At 38.7% G+C, this 17,701-nt stretch overlaps 1 protein-coding gene across 1 annotated transcript in view; it reads right to left on the bottom strand.

Moving 5' to 3' along the window:
• The window catches only part of LOC110166694 (seizure 6-like protein), a 33,430-nt gene extending 15,729 nt beyond the window's left edge, over positions 1-17,701 (bottom strand). Inside the window, exon 1 of the mRNA XM_055153570.1 lies at positions 17,463-17,701. Within this exon, the coding sequence (XP_055009545.1) occupies positions 17,463-17,559 (97 nt within the window). The 5' untranslated portion in view covers positions 17,560-17,701. The remainder of the gene's footprint in view (positions 1-17,462) is intronic.

Below are 17,701 nucleotides of genomic sequence, written 5' to 3'. Positions count from 1 at the left end.
CAGTCCACCACAGGGCTGTCACTGGTGGAAATGTTGCAGGACAGGAGGTTGAGATCGACACTGGATCTAGGGCATCCGGACCTCAGAACCAAGGTGGAACGGAAGCAATGCATGCAAAAGAAACATCACAACAAGCTCAGATCAGGAAGAGGTTTTCAAGTGGGAGATGCATTGTCTACACGGAACTTCAGTTATGGGCCTAAATGGGTTTGGGGTTTTATACCAATGTTACAGGACCGGTGTCTTACAAGGTCATGTTGGGAGATGGAACAGTTGTCCAAAGGCATGTTGACCAGATACTGGCAAGACCTGAAGACACTGACCTAGCAGAACCTAAAATCATAGAACCACCCATGGTGCATTTGTCCTCAGCTGATCCTGCGCCAGTGAGAAATAGCTGTGCCCCGGAAGGAACTGTGCAAGACAACCCAAAACCACCCGTGACATGCATTCCGACCCCAGATGCAGTGAAGGAAGCACCACCCCAACAAACAGTTGCACCGGCACAACATTCTCAATGGACTGTCTCAAAACCTAGTTACCTGAAAGACTATGAATGTTGATTAAGAAATGAAAAAAAATAAAAATGCTTGATTATAAGGCTGTGTCATGGTTATTATATTTGTTGAGAAGGTGACACTGTTAAATGTGAAGGAGGCTAGTTTTGGAAAGCTACAGAATAATTCATAAATTTTTGTTTAAGTGTTTAAGATGGGAGTAATAGTTTAAGAGGGGAGGAATGTAGTAGATAAGTGTATTTCGTGTTGACCACTAGGTGGAAGCATAGGCTAGAGATTCGTAAAGTGTCAGTTGTTCTTGGGTAGACGAGCAAACCGCAGCTTTTGGAAAACGATGACGTCACGACCCCGTCATTGTCAGGGTCCCCCGACGCAGCGAAGCCTGCAGCCCTCGAACTGGCCTCCACAGACCCCAAAAGCATTGCCAAAATGAGACAGGTCTAACCTACGGAGCCGCTTCCGTCGCCCAGCAACCGAGACACGTGCTAATGCTAACAACACGTACCGCAGATTACGCACACAGATCAATAATAAAGATTACGCATGAGTAATTAAACTGTTGGATTTTGAGACCAAGTTATTCTAATAATTCTCATCCAAATCTTGTATATGTAAATGTTTAACTTTTATCTGAGCCTAGATTTTCACACATACCTGCAAAAATGCGCGGCTCAAAGTTTTGCCCTTGGTCTGTGTATATGCTACTAGCACCCCAAACCTATTGAACATGCCAGTAAAGCATCCACTAGTTTCTGCTTAATGAGCTAGAAAACTGTACACTTGAGGCCACTAAAAACATCCCCTTTTCATGGGGCAGCCAGCCAGAAACTGCTGGAGGAGGACATGAGACCTGTCTATGGGTCCCTTGTGAAATGTGCCACTCTCACAGAGGTGGCAGTAGTCCTCCACATCCCTCGACTGTTGGCCCCAGTAGAATCCTTTCTGCCCCAGTAGAGTGCTTGTCACCCCAAGATGACCTGTGCCCGCAGCTTCATAACAGCCAACAGTCTCCAGTAGTGACTGTGGAACAACAATCTGCCATCTCACCTCCCCCATTCTTGGGTCTTTCGACCCTCTTTGTAACACTCTTTCACACAGGTGCAAGGCCTCACACATTCACCAAAGTCCCTTAGTAGCTCAGGAGAGGTCAGCGATGTCAGTCCAATTAGGCTACTCACGGTTTGTGATCTATGTGAGCACTGGGCTGATCTTACTGACCAGGGGCCTCATTTATAAAAAACTGTATAGGAGTTGTCCTAAGCTAGCGCGTACTGGCCACAAGATGTTTGTGCCACACAAATTCCAAATTTAGATCCCACCTGCAGCTAGAATATGTGCACATAAACCCACATCATGTCACACCCTCTCCACACCTCCACCTCAGCATAAAATGAACATGCCAAGTGACTCCTGAATGAGATTTCCCTTAACATGAGCCAGTGAAGGGAGGGGGACGCCCCACGCAGCACCACACAGTCACGTCAAAGGCTTAACCAAGGTTTTACAAATAAATACAAAAGTAAAAGTGACAACAATGACTCATCTGTTAATTTAATAATATTTCATAATATTTAGGCAGCACACCTTTGCAGTAAAACAACATTTTCTTTCTCTTTCAAGAGTTTTATCACTATATTTTTAAGAAGGCCTATGGTGTGTGTGTGGGGACTGGCTCTTCATGCACATATACTAGTAGATAAATGCATGCCGGGTCTGAATGGTCAAAGAAGGGGGCTATTAGTGCGTGCGAGAGATTCAGATGCCCTCTCCAGGAGAGTGAAAGGAGCAAGGGAGGGATACATGGAACAGCGGTCAGGGGAGTGCTTCAGCAGGTAGAACACAGATTTGGCATGTAACACATCAGATACAGATCAGTTGCTGTTATTCTGCCAATAAAGTATACATGGAATATCCAAATTCTGCTTACCTCTGTGAGTGTGCAGGACTGGGTCGGGACGCCACAGGCATATTATTGTGTTCTTCATACTGTCAGAGAGCAAGCTTTCATTTGCAAGAGCTCCTTGTTGCACAAAAATGTAGGGAATATTTTGAGTTCGAGTCAAGTTCAGACCAGCAGGTTTTGTGTCGTGTGCAGACTTAGGCCACTCTGGTGCTTGGTGTTGGAGCTACATCCCAGTGCTTCTTTAAACCAAAGCCTGGCTCCTGTGCTCTCAGGTCATTATTTCATCTTCTCTGTGTTGGGTCATAGCCACACACAGCTATAGAATTCTACTGTCACGACCTGGACTGTGGGAGACCCTGTGCTTGCACCGGGAGAGTTTCAAATGTATAATATTGTAGAGCATAATGAATAAACAGCCCTTCTCCAAGCTTTGGCTAAACTCTGCTTAAATGCACAAAACTGAATGTAATTATTTTATATACGTGAATTTTCTGATGAATTCCTGATCACACACTTTCCTCAGACTCTCTTCACTTCTGCTCCTCTCCACGAGTGTCGCTTTTTCCTCGTGTCTCCAGACTTTGCATAGAGCTTACAGCAGATCCTGAGCTGCCGTAGAGATAAGCAAAGCTCAGTGCTCAGGTCAAGTTTTCATAAATCCTGCGGTTGGCGTAAAGAGCACCTACACAAGGATTTGTGTGTAAATGAGCTTTATAAATGAGGCCCAAGTTTTTGTTGACTGGCGCAATCAGCTATAATAATGTCCACTAGGCTATGATAGGCTGGATTATCCAAACTGACAATTGCAGTTAACTGCCCACAGTAGCTCTGTGTTTTCTTGAAACTCCTTCTTTGCACAACAGTTCAGTCGTTTGAGAAGCAAGGTCAGGGTTTGTGCATTTGAATGGTGTCATTGTCTGGAAAGATTAAGGCATCATTTGATGTCAGTTATGCAATCCAGGGCCCCCAATGTATCCATGCCCAGTATACAGTTGTCCAAATCTGTGACCCTCACCAGATTGCAAATAATAATTTCCCACCCTTTAAATTACTGTAGTTTCACCGACCATGCGGGCCCACTCACCAGTCACAGTTTGCTTTTGAACAGAAGTAGGATTAAAAGCTGCTATATCTCCAAGTATGTCTGGCCACAGCATGGTAGTCGAGGAGCTGGTCTCTAGTAGTGCAGAACGAATCAAACTTCTGAGTGTTATGGGTCAGTACCAGCAATCCATATCGCATGTGTGGCCTTCATACGGTCTATGGTGGCCCACCAAGATTCTGTTCCTCAGTTGACGTTGTGGCTGGGGTTTTTTTTTTTTTTTTTTGTGACAGCACGTACCAGCTGAATAAGATGACTCAGCTTGGAGGTCTATGAGGATTTAGCCTCTGGGTCACTTGTCGTATTTACATGCACTTGGTCCCTCAAAGCAGCCGTTGGGGTGCACAGCAGCTCCCTTACTATAGCCAGATTCAGTGCTTGTTGTAGTGATCTAGGGTGAGCCAGACATGTCTATATACGCAGTCAAAAGGCCTGTAGAAATGATTCCAGGCTGGTTCAGACTGTATAGCAGGTAGCATGTGAACATAGGTGTGATGAACTAGTCCAATATCATTGGCAAAAGTTGTTCACCAGGGTGACGGTGGTGGCTACATACTCCTGAGCAAAGTACTCTGGACATGGAGCAGGACCCCAACCTTCTCTTCAAAGCCCAGACTAAAGCTCTGTTGTTACATCTGTCTTTAGGCTTCAGCAGACTAAACGAAGACTCCACAGTGAGACACATGACTAATTGTAGAGCTCTCATTTCCACAGACTATTTTGCAGCCTGGACCAAGAGTTCAAAACACAGCAGAAAACACTTCCCAATAAGACATTTCATACCTGGCACAAGCAGAGACCATTTCATTGTGTGGAGTGAAGTCAATGTCTTTCTCTAGCTTAAGTGAAACTTTCCCAGGAGGTTTTGCTTACCTCACTTTGGACACCAGTGTAGCGTGGATTTCTTCCAGTTGTTTATTTTCTGAACACAAGGACTAATGTAGGCTTAATCCATGCCAAAAGAACAGCAGTCTCAATTCAGCAGTCGCCAAACTGACAAAAAACCCTATTATAACAAAGACACCCGCAATCATCTAGAATCAGCATTAATCTATGTTAACTACATTTTACTTAAACAACCTACACTGGCCCCTACCTTCTTGCGCCCAATGACCATTAGTCCACAGTTTTCCAGTTTACAGAACATTTACAACATGTCCAGAATTTCTGTAATTGACTGCTAAGGGCTTCTCTTTCTGCCCCTTTTATGTGTAAATGTATGATCCATGCTTTCACAGAGTGTATTTCACATAAAGCCCAAAGCAACATCTACTGTCTTAGAGAAAAGGTACATTTTGACTCCTACAATTAGTCTATATCAGTCTCAACAGACTGAAAAAGAACTAATCATATAAATACACATGTTATTTCCCTCAGTGGCTATGCAGGAAACCAGGGAGTGCAGCCACAAGGAGAGAGACAGACTCCTCTGAGGAAATTACATCTACCTTGAATTAGAAACACAAGTCTCAAGGTGCATGCTTGCCGAGTTGTGATGAAGACAATACATTTCACAGGAAAAAAAAACAACACAGCATAAAAACTGCAGATGACAATGTTTTGCTTCTAATTGGTCTCTAGTGTTTATACATTTGCATTTCATGTGCCTTGATTTGTTGTTGCACTTCTATCAATTACTTCATTTTAAGAAAGTGCTGCTGATGAATCTGATTGGACAGGCAATACACACGGTGCCTAGGAAGTTATTTAAGAGAACAAGACAGGTAAATCCAATTTCCTATTTTTTTTTTACTAAATGTTTGCTTATTATACTATACTTATAGTATATATATATATATATATATATATATATACTACATATATACTATATATATATATATATATATATATATATATATATATATATATATATATATATATATATATATATATATATATATATATATATATATATATATATATATATATATATATATATATATATATATATATATATGGAGAGAGAGAGAGAGAGAGAGAGAGAGAGAGAGAGAGAGAGTATACTTATTTACTGTCATAGGGTATTGTATCATTGAGTGGGAACAAATACAAACTCCATGAGATAAATTCAATAAGCCAATAATCAGTCAATTTATTCTTACATATATCAGTGTTAGCCATGTTGCTATGGGTTCAAACAATAATACAATTTGAATACATGTTGGAACAGGATCATGACGAAGACCTAGTCTTATTATTATTAAATTCAATAAGTCTGACTAAATGGTCATAGTTTTGTTGTAATAGCACAGTTACAGCATATGAGCATAAGAACAGAAGTAGATAATAAGAAGGTAAGATAAGGAATAACAGTGTCTGGTGCAATGTTGAAACAGAAGGTCATATTATACAACTCAGAGAGCAAAAAAAAAAAAAAAAAAAAACCACCAAAAAACAGTCAAACACCAAAATCCTAATAAGTGCTACTGTTTTTAAGAAGAAAATGGAAAAAAAAAGGTTACACTTTCATAGTATGTCATGGTACACAGAAGGTACAATAGAGTCTGTCGACTTGAAGAGACTGATTATCCGTTTGCAATGTCTGTGAAATAACCTTGATAAACTTGATGTGTACCCTGTTTTTTATAAGCACACCTCAGCTTTGACACTTTGAAAGTCAAAGCATGTAATTAAATCTATCATTGATGCAGAGAAAATAATTGAACAATATCACCTGTCTGTTGATAGTAGCACGTGATGACGTGATGTAATGACAAAATAGTGGAAATATCCCATCTACCATTTATCTCCTTCAAAAGCTATCATAAGATGACAAGAAAAATAAAATGACAAGAAAACAAAAACATGGCTTGGCATGGTTTTAGTAATTAAAATGTCTGGTTAATTCACTGGTTAATGCTGATCAAATAAGAATAAGACACACATTCTCCAAAGAGCAAGCCACCAGGTAATAACACTTCTACTACACTTTTACTATATTTTGAATTTGAAAACATAGCTATTTTAGATCTGTCTTACAAATGTATATGGACCTATACAAGAGCTCCCCAGTGACAAACAATCTGCCATTGCAGATGTATGCATTCCCAACAGCACTGAGTTGTAGTTATAGTGAAGATATAATGTCTGCACTGTGTCTGAGCACAAAAGCAACCATGGGCCCAGGAAACTAGATACTTCAGCAGTTTAATAGGAGAGACAGAGGAGAGAATAATTCAACCAAAGGTGAGCATTTCTAAAATGGCAGCATATTTAATGTAGTTACTGCCAATATGTTTATTAGCATTGTCACTTACAACCCTGCCAACTCTAAAGTAGGAGATAACTGGATGATTATTTGATTTATTTGATGGGCGCAGTGCTCATTAAAGACCTCTCAACACTCATCTGTAAATTTTCCAGATAATAGCAAAGTGTTTATCAAAAACATTTACAAGGTACAAAGAGTGTAAGAGGCCTAAGTTAAAAGTGCTCACAAACTTCCTACATTAACTTTTCAAGGTGTGATTTGAAGGTGACTAGTGTTGTAGTGCAATTGATTCTGATATCAGTATTTAGTCCCTTTTACCAACATCACAGTCATTCTAAATGTGGTGCATGATCTTGGTTATCCTTATTCTTCAATACAACATCTATTAAAAATACCACCAAAGCTAAAATGTCTATCTGTCAATAAGATTTAAAATGGTATGGTTAGTTTTTTTAATATTGTCCTAGTATAGTTTGTTTACACAGATGACTGACTAAAATTATGTTGTTTATGTTTTATATGTTTTATATTATACTTTCTATTGTGGCCACACCACCTTGTCAAAGCCTTATCTCGTCAGACCTCAGAAGCTAAGCAAGGCCATGCCTGGGTAATATTTGGATAGGAGACCACTGGGAATTCCAAGTGCCACAGTGGGGCGCAAGTTGCAAAAACTGTGTGTGTCTTTAGGCAAGATACTTCTCCTACATTGCATAGTAAGAAAGTGCAGTGTGTGTGAGTGTTAGTGGTGGTCTGAGGGGGCGATGGCACAGATTGGCAGCCTTGCTTCTGTCAGTATGCCCCAGGACAGCTGTGGCTACAGTAGTAGCTGGCCACCACTGAGTGTGGAGTGAATGAATAATGAACTGTAAAGTGCTTTGGGTGTCTTGAAAGAGACTATATAAATGCAATAATTCATTAATAATGATTTTATAGTTACAAGAGCTCTCTTTCTAAAGCTTTGTAAAAAAGTGTTTATTCTAATCTTCTAAAATCCCTTCTTATTCTCACTAGTAGTTGTGTTTAGTGCACCATTAGTTGCTGATGTACCCTGTTTATATGCAGCAAATGGCCTGTAGCAATGGTGGATGGGAAAAGCACCCTACTCTCATTTTCATCAGTGTTAATGTGCTTGTTGTTAGATGGATGACTGAAGCCGTGAATACTGAACAGCTAAACTCTTTATTTGTTCTAACGCACTTCCTTCTTGACATGATTACTGCAAATCTATAATACTGTGTAACCTTCTTGAGGAGAGTACATCTATGGGAGACTGTTGAGTGTCAGTATTTGATAATTGTGGGTAACTATATGTGCATTTAAATAGCAACAGAGGAGCAAATGTGCATGCATCATGGGGAACCATTGCAGCCATTGCAACACTGAGTGCAGTCAGAGGGGGATTGTAGCGCGATTCAATGGGCTATAGTGACTGCCAGCACTAACTGCCAACAAGACAGTCAAGTCTGAAGTTGTAATGTCACAATAGAGCCCAGTGACGCTGATAAAAGGCCCTCAAAAGTGGCTCTTTGTGGTTTGTTTGTATGGATATTCCAAAGCCCAAAACATTTGACTAAAAGCTTATCTTCTGTGTTGCTTGGATTCATTCATATGCTAGATTTAGGTGGCTTTTTGGAAATGCTTTATCAGACCTCAGACTGACAGTAACTGTATCTCAGACATTCTCTGTCTAGCTTGTCCGTTCTCCATGGAGACCCACCGTGATAGCTATACCCACACATACACACACATACACACACATACACACACATACACACCACTGTCACAATGTAACGCTGGTCATCACAGAAGATTTTGTCTGTACAGAGACTGAGTTAGAGGAACTTGTATCTTTATATTTGTGTTCATTTAAGTTAAATATATACAAAACATAAAGCATTGTGTATATTGTTCATGCTATAGTTGAGTCAAGACTCAAGAACAGAAAAAAGGAATGTTATGGCAAAATTGATGCATCTCCATAGCAACACAGTTTTGCTCCACCTGAGTTGTTCTCTCTGATCAAATTAAATGCAGAGTCTGACCAACACTAGACCACAGCTTGAAAAGTCAGGTCAGAACACCCCACCTGTGTCCCCCTGTGAGACATTTACAGTACCATCGCTCTGAGAAGGGCACACTCCACTCAGACTACATCTAAATGCAGACAGCCTTTCACCATTTTACCCAAATACAGACAACTGATCAGGTGCAGGCATTCATCAGCAATGTCATAATGTTTAAAATAATTTGTTAATTACCTGAACCAAACATATAATCGCATTTGCAATTTATGTTTTAATATTTAAGAGAACAATGAAATATTAAGAAGGACTTTTTCAGCTATGAGGCTGACAATGTGTTACATAAATAAATGTTATTTAAATGTGATCACAAATGCTCTAGACAATTTGTCTAGCCATCACAATCAAGCACTTGTCTAAAGAACTCCTTATAACAATATCCATTGTGAGAGCATTTATTCCATTCACTAATATCTGCCCCGATTATAGCATAACAAAAATAGAATTATGGATGCACCAATTCAGCTCCTTCAGCTCCAATATCAATATCTGATAATATATAAAGTATCTGTCAATATGCAATATTAACCAATACCACTGTAGAGACTGTATGCACTGTTATGTAACTGTTATTTATCTCTTAAGTAACTACAGAACAGCTTTGAATAAATAAAACCATAGGTTCAACCAGGATATCAACTGAACCGATATGCATCCCTAAATATAATCATCACGTTATCTGTCAGTGAGCATATGCTTTGGTTGACCACTGCAAGAGACGAAAACAAGAAATAATAATTAATGGAATGTTGTCATGCAGAATTTGGATTCTCAAATGAGTGCATCTGATGGACTCTGCACTTTATAATTATCAAGGTCACAGCGCACACAGCACCAGGCTGTGACACAACTATCAGCAGAGAAATGCAGCATCTGAAAGCCGTCCAAGCCCACAACACACACACTCATCAATGTCATTTCCAATGGCAAGGAAAAGCACACAAGGTCAAGGGTGAACACAATGGATTAAGAGGTTGTGTTAAAAAACTATTTATGCAGCAGTTCCATTTAAAATCTATTTTGACTGCACTCTATACTGGAACTATAGCACTCAGGCGAAGTATAAATAAACCTTATTTTGTCCTTAGCTGAAAAGAATAAAACAGAGCTAGGTTTGTTTACAATATATTTTGCTATTAAAATAAATACATATCCCTAATTTAAGATACTAGAAGATACTACAACAAAATTGATTTGGAATCTCAGTATTTCTTACAGACAGGTATACTACTCATTTGTATGAGTATGGACTCCACTTTCGGATGCAATCTTCTTGATAAATTTGGTTCTTAGATTTAATTGTGATATATAAACAACACCTTTTTCAGTATAAGGATAATCCAGTAAAGATGAATTAAATGTCTCCAAAGATCTTTTTTCCACAGTCTCAAACTTGGCAGCTGAGTTTAAGTAAAATGAGAAAATGTCTAAGGTAGTGCTGGAAAAGGTTAGGATTAGGGAGAACAGTATAAAGCAGTTAATGAGTTTTTAGTAGTGTGTGTCAGAAATACAATTGTAAATGTGTGTGTGCGCTTGGAACAAAAACTCATTGAAACTCTGCTCACATGGGTCCAGTGAGCAGTGGGGCGGACAGAGAGTGGCTATGCGGATACCAACGGAAACAGACCAAAGGAAAACACAAATCAAACTGAGATGTGATGTAAAGTTTACCATTAAACTTCACACCAGGGGTCTCTATAGCTTGGGAGCTACTGGTAGCTCTCCACCCCCTTCTAAGTAGCTCGGCAAGGGATTTCTGAATTACATGTATTGTGCTGAATAAGTTTAATTTAATTAATTAAATGCCTGGTGTCATTATGCATGTATCATTTTGATGCCTAACTTGGTGCCCCACTATGGATAATGATTTATGTGTTATAGCCATCTACCTATGGCTTACTGTGGCTCTTATTTTTACTCAATTTCTTGTGGCTGCTAAAACTAGTAGCTCGCGGGCATTTCATTTTGTAAAGGTAACTCACCAGAGTGAAAAGCCCCCTGCCTTACACTGTGCACATGCACGATTAGGTGTCATTCTTTAAATATGCCAAGAAAAAAGCACCTGATTTTGGTTAAAAAGAAGATGACATACTTACAACAAAGTCACACAATAGTTTAAGTTTAAACTGAACAAAAATATAGATCCATATTGGAATAGATGCACTGAAATTACACTTTACTGAATATTATTGGGTCACATTTTATAATTTCATTGATGCTCTGAGGGGAAAATGAGTCTGGCAAATGCACAGTTGTATCATTAGAATATTTTGCTTGTCTGGGATACAGATGGGTGAGGTAACAAATATAGCTGCTTACAAGGAAAAAGGAAAGGAAGAAATATCACAGGGGATTGAAAAACATGGTCAGTTTTGCAGAATCAATATGTGAAGCACTAAACTAAACTAATGATGGGGGATCAATGAGCTTGTTCGTTTCCCATGCGTCATCCGATTGCAGGAACAGTTTGGTTCTGGCTAAACACGTGAAGGAGGGTGTGGTGACCAGACTATTAACCCACTAAATAAAAAATAATACAAAGAGATATGATCCTGGATTTTGCCAGACAAATAAATATGTTGTATTTTGCCACAAAAAGATGCTTGAAAAACAATACAAAATGTGCTGGTAAAATAATCTATTTTTTCCATGGTGTAGATTCCTGAGACATTCAGGTATACTGTATGAGCCTCTGTGCTTTTAATCTATGAATAAAAGAAACGCTGCAGAGATATTTTCACTCCAAGGAGAGCTACAGTTGAGCAGAAGAAAGAAGTAATGCTTTTAGCCTGAATCTTGGGACAGTCAAGACCCAAACGTCAACAGAACCTTCAGCAATAAATGATGAGGCAATCTTGAAATCACTCCAGTAAAAAGAAGAGAAACATGGTGGAGGATTGAGTGTGAAGTTCAGAAATATGCCCATAACAGTAATTATTCATAAAGGTTTCTGTCTCTTTCTGTTGATAATGTGTGATTAAGTGCAAGTTCAGGCCAATCTCAGTTACACTATGGAAAAATATATGAGCTGTTGCCATTGGAGACATATTTTTCTCAGTGTTCTGTTATGGACTCTGTCCCCTGGTAGTATAATACTAAATTTTTTTATTTTTTTTTCATTGACAACTGACATCAATCACACCTTACCCTATATTAATCATGACCTGCTCCAATTTCTGTAACTGACCAGCAAATCTGGTCTCATCCAGCTCTTGTAAATAAGTGATTGAATCGACAAGATGGCCAACAAGAATTCATCAGATTTAAAAACAAATCTGATCTTGATCAACAGATGATGCTTTGACGAGAAAAGGCATCATATCTTCCAGGAAATCATCAGAGACTAGAGCTATAACATTAAGTACAATCAAAATTATAATTTGAATGGTCAAAATTAACAATCTTTTAAACTCTTTTAAGTGGGATTCAAATTCTTTCTTCACGCTGTTCTTCATGGATAACATTTTTACAATATAGGGCTCAATTATTAAGAAATAAAAAAAAAAGTATATAAAAATACATTAAAAAATATACAAAAACTAAGATTATTGTGATCATAACTTTAATTATGATTATTCAAGCACAGAGAACACACTGCATTATCGTGCTTAATAAAAACACTACAAACTAAGATTAAATCAAAGTAGGAGACATATCTAGCATTAAATACTATAACATATTCTGCAAGTAAAAAGTCCAAACTGTGTAAAACTTGTATGCATACAATGCTCTCCAATGGGTGTAAATTAGTGGAATAAGCTGGAATTAAAGAATAAACATTATTAAGAACACTGCACAGCAAGATGTCACAAAAGTGACAGCATATATACACATTTCAGTCCGCACATTGTATGTGTACAATGGTGAACATTGCTGTTGTTGGTAATAAATTTATTCACACTGCTTCACTGTTTTTCCAAAGGCTCAAAGGGAAATGGAGGGGAAAAAAACGGTAAACTCTGAGTGACAGAAGCAGCCACTTGAAGCTGTGGTGGTGAGGCAGGACCAAGTCTACAGTCCGGAGCCATGAGGAACAAAATCATATCATCCATCGTAGCACAGGGCATTATGGTCAAAATTTTTATCATGATATAAAAGATAAATGTGTCATACTGAGATAAATGATGATACAATGACATTAGACAAAACCTCTTAACAGTGGCATTTAAAACATTTGTGACACACAATGATATACCGTGAGTAATATGATGTGGCCGATTACCCTGTCATCCTTTATAGCTCTGTGTGATTTCAAACTTTATTTTGACCTCAATTCATGCATGAGGAACAGACACCATTTTAGGTAGAATGACAGTGCAGAGCTTTAACATGGAGCGGGATTATCACATATGAACTCAGCTTCGTCAACAGACCCACTTCAGTCAGGAATCAAAATCAAAGGCAAAAAGTAAGGAACAGAACAGGCTTAGCATAATCTTTGAGGTAAATGTCTACTGAATTACTAACCTCTTATAAGACTTGCTAGACAGACACAGACCATCTTCTTAGTCACCTTCTTAAGTTTGGCTAAAGAGTTTGCATATTTCTATAAATAACAATTGTATTATTTGATATTTTGGTCAGAATTAAAAGTGCTTTTTTTTTTTTTTTTGTATGCCCTTTAAACCCTGTTCTTGAAAGCCATGACTAAGTTTTTTTCTTAAATTTAAGCTGAAGTGGTCAAAGATGAAAGCAAATTCCAGACGGTTTAGTTCCACTGCAGAGCGTGGCTTAAAACAGACGTTGACAAAGTTAAGCTTCAATTAATTGCTTCTATTGTACAGAAGTGTCAGGCGCAGCAGCATCCGTGCAATCCTGCCATGGTCCTAGTGAGGATAATCCCAGATTCTAAGAAAAGCAGCAGCAATGTACAGCCAAACGCAAACCACACAAACCCCAGACCTAGACTGCCCCTACCACAAAAGAGATACTCACAGTAGCCCTCTGTATTGGAAATGCTCCTTTGATGTCACCAAAACACAGAGAGGTTAGTGCCAGGTGATCACAAGATAAATACTGTCACACAAAACCAAATAATTTATGGTTTTGTAGTGCCTCCGCTAGAACAGTTCACTGCAGAATCTTGGACCATATGCATGTGTCTGTGGAAGACTTTGGTCCTAATGAGAACTGGGACTAATGGCAGCTTGCACATCATCTGCACTGCACAAGATTTTAGACCTAATTACCAATAAATACGTACTGTGTAGTCCCATGAAGAAAGGACCAAACCTCAAATACCCAGAACTCTTTCATGTCTGTGGATAAGATGGATGATGAGATTCAAGATTCTAGATCTAATGGTCATAAGTTAAGAGCATCAAACACTACCTAGTTTTGAGGTGAAGTGCAATGAATTTATGCACCACCTATGAAAATACACTATATCTACATGAATACTGGTACCAATTAGGCAACCATATACTTTTTTCATTAAGGACAATCTGTTGCTATAAGCAATATATATGATCAGTGTTACATCTTAGGTTGCTTTCATGTGACATCATAACATTATAGAATGTTTTGATAATAACTGAATTCTTTTATTAGTATTTTTTCTGTCATTATTATCATTATTTAGTTTAAAGGTATTGTCAAGTATTGTTTTAGTAGTTGCCATGACCATAAGATAAAATAGGGGTTTATACATTTCAGATATATTACACAAGGTGTCATTTCTAATGTCTAAAATGTCACCCCACTGGCTAATGTTAAGTGAACACAACTTTTCACAACCTAGCACCAGAACATGTTCAGAACATATTCTATGTCAAAGCTGTTGCTGGTGTTTTTAAACTGTATTTTAACAGTTGTACATAAAATATGATAAACCTTTACTTGTCCCAAATGTGAAAATTACAATGCTGCAATGCAAATTTCAAGAACACAGGAGAATAGGAAGCATGACATCAAAATCAAAATGAAGTACTGAGAGGCTTAACAACAGACATAAAATCTTGCACAATTGTGAAAAGCTATAAGTCTACAAAGTGGCTTTGACTATGGTTATATACAATGGAACATACAAGCAAGAATAAAGAGCAAATAGCAACTGATGTCAGTGTATTATTCTGTTATGTACAATAAGTGGCTATGACTATGGTTATGTAAAGTTCAGCATATGGACAGAATGAATAAATATTCTCATTTTAAGAGTTCCCAGTGCACTGTTTACCTGTTGTTATACTGGGGATAATTGGCTTATTAAAATCTTTGATATTTGTAAACTATTAATCATGCAAAGTCTGTGTAAAATTAATCAAATGACTTTGAGACATTTTTTAAAGCCAAATGCCCTTAACAGGTACCTCATAAGAAATACTCCTCCTCACCTGGTTATAGTGCTAATCAGCTGCTTATATTCTGAGCAGCTCTCGAGGAAAATGAAAGGTTAACCTGCTTTAAGCCCTGGTGTGCTTTGAGCTGCTGCTGAGACTGAGGCTGGCCCAGTGTCACTGATTAGAATAAGGTCACCTCCAACTTTGTGTCTGCCTCTGTCTCTGCTGCTGCTCCTGATAACAGCTCAACCTGTCATCCTATTTCACAATATTATTTTTTTTTATATGTCCTCTTCTGTATCACATCATACTGACAGATGTAGCACAAAAAAAATTGTCATTTTTTATTGTCTTCTCTCAACACCTTCTTTGAATATCATGCTACAGCCCAAAATATCACATTGAATACAAGGTTTTCAAGAAGAAGATTCTTTTTTTTTTTCTCACTAACATAAGTAAAAACAAGTACGAGTCAAGACTGAAGCATGATGTATCCTTTAAAAAAATCTATAACCCATAAATTAAGAGGACGTGCTTCAGTGATATTTGGACAACAACATAATGTCAGCATGGATCAATACAGAGGCTCCATGCAGAGTGATGCAAACTGGAGAGGGCTATACTTCCCAGTTGGAGCTGTTCAGTCTTAACCTCACCATCTTTCTGGAAGATTATCACCAGTAGACTATGAAAAATTAAACCTCATGGTGACTGGGCAGATACCAGACCACTATCTGTGCCTTAAACTAGGGATGCACTTATCCAGCTTCTTCCATTCCGAAATCCATACTTTGACTTTAAGTATCTGCTGATACTTTAAAACACAGGTAACTTATTACACAAGAGATCCAATTGTTTTATGCAACAGTTACTTATCCTTCAAATAAATAACAGTATCATATGAATAAAAGTTCAAACATCATGAGCTGTTACAGGCCAAAATTAGCCTATAACTAGTCATATTACATCTAATTAAAGGCCAAACCAGGGTATTGGCTTAATCATTATCATGGAACCGATAACCGATGCAGCTAATTTTTCAGTATCTGTGCCGATATTTGTATTGGTATCAGTGTATTCCTACCTTAGACAAATGCAGATAATCATAGATACACAAGACAACACTGTGAGCCAGGCCTGAGACTCACATCCCTGAGGTGGATCTCATAGGAGCAATCATTAGGACAGAGACGCTACACTAAGAGAAGACTCTATGGGGAAATCTGGGCTGTGACAAGTATCAGATTAATTGTGATGAATTAACAATAAATTATTTAATAACTGATCACAGTTATCATCACAAACTCAAACAAATGGCATGGACATATTACAAAAACAACAATGTTGACTAAAATGTAAGCACACTCAGTCACATTCTTTAGCTCCAAACACAGATTTCAAAAGACTGCCTTAATCTGGTTAAAAAAAAAGATAAGATTAACCGACTACTAAAATAGATGGTAGCCATTTGTATGCAAAATTGCATGCAGAGTAGACTTGATTGGTATTTAATGACTTACAATATAGATCAGGATTGTTTATATGTCTGTGGGTTTGGTCAGAAATAATGGTTTGATTTCAGCACTCCATGGGCTCGCAGCAGACTATCTTTTCACACCCTGTTTAGGTCCTTTAGGTTTTACTAATATAAACTGGTTGCTGCCAATATGTTAAATCAATCACTGTTAAAACAGCACGGGCTAGATGACAGTTCCGGTCATGCAAGTAGGCTATAATCATCATGTAGGGTAAAGACGGGCATTGGGGACATTACTTGTACCATAAAATCATTTGTCCCTCTCTTAAAGGTCAGTAGGCTGGAGAATGAGTTGTTCACCATAACAAAACAGATCTGCAAAAAACTGTCATCATGAATGCCCATTTAAATATTTTTACAGTATAAGAAGTTAATACAAATTCTAAATAATCATTAGCTGCAGTGTTTTTTTGTTTTGTTTTGTTTTTTGTATTAAAAACATTTCTAATGTCTGCCATTGCACTGGGCTGTGTCAGTGCGTTAAGGATGCTTAGACTGGAGGAATCCCCTGCCTCTCTCGCTCACTCTACAGCGCGCTGACAGGTGAGCTCTCTCTTGCAGTGCAATCCTACTTGTCAAAGCTCCCACGCACACGAGTGGGCAAGTCAGCGTGGGCTCTCGCAGTACGTGTCTGTGTGACTATGCAGGCTACTGCTGCTGGTGTCAGAATGAGCGCTGGTAAGCACGCAACAGCGTTATTTCGGGACTTCAAAGGGCTGCCCAGACTTATGCGACTCTTCCTCTGAGAACACGCGGAGCCAATCCGCACACGGAGTACGTAAGATAACAACAAGGTTATAAAACATGTTAAAAATATAAGAAAACACACCTCCTGCTGAGACGCAGCTTCCCAGGAGCACCAACCACAGCGCCGGGGACAAGATCTTCCGAAGTACGTATCTGAACGACCAGGCGCCCGATCGCATGGCTACAGTGGCCGGTCGAGGCAGCTTCCCGGGTGAGCACAGATGAGGAGCCCGGGTGGGCAGGAGAATGTCCTCTTTGTCCGACAGAAGAAGAGAGTGTCAGCGTGGCATGCTCCAGAGTGTACAGAGCTCCTCTCCTCCG

Source organism: Boleophthalmus pectinirostris, unplaced genomic scaffold, assembly GCF_026225935.1.
Source record: "Boleophthalmus pectinirostris isolate CB_2022bp ecotype Guang Dong unplaced genomic scaffold, ASM2622593v1 HiC_scaffold_18, whole genome shotgun sequence".
In the NCBI taxonomy this organism is placed as follows: Eukaryota; Metazoa; Chordata; class Actinopteri; order Gobiiformes; family Gobiidae; genus Boleophthalmus; species Boleophthalmus pectinirostris.
Note: the sequence above shows the minus strand (reverse complement) of the source record. Positions and strands in the feature narration are given on the sequence as shown.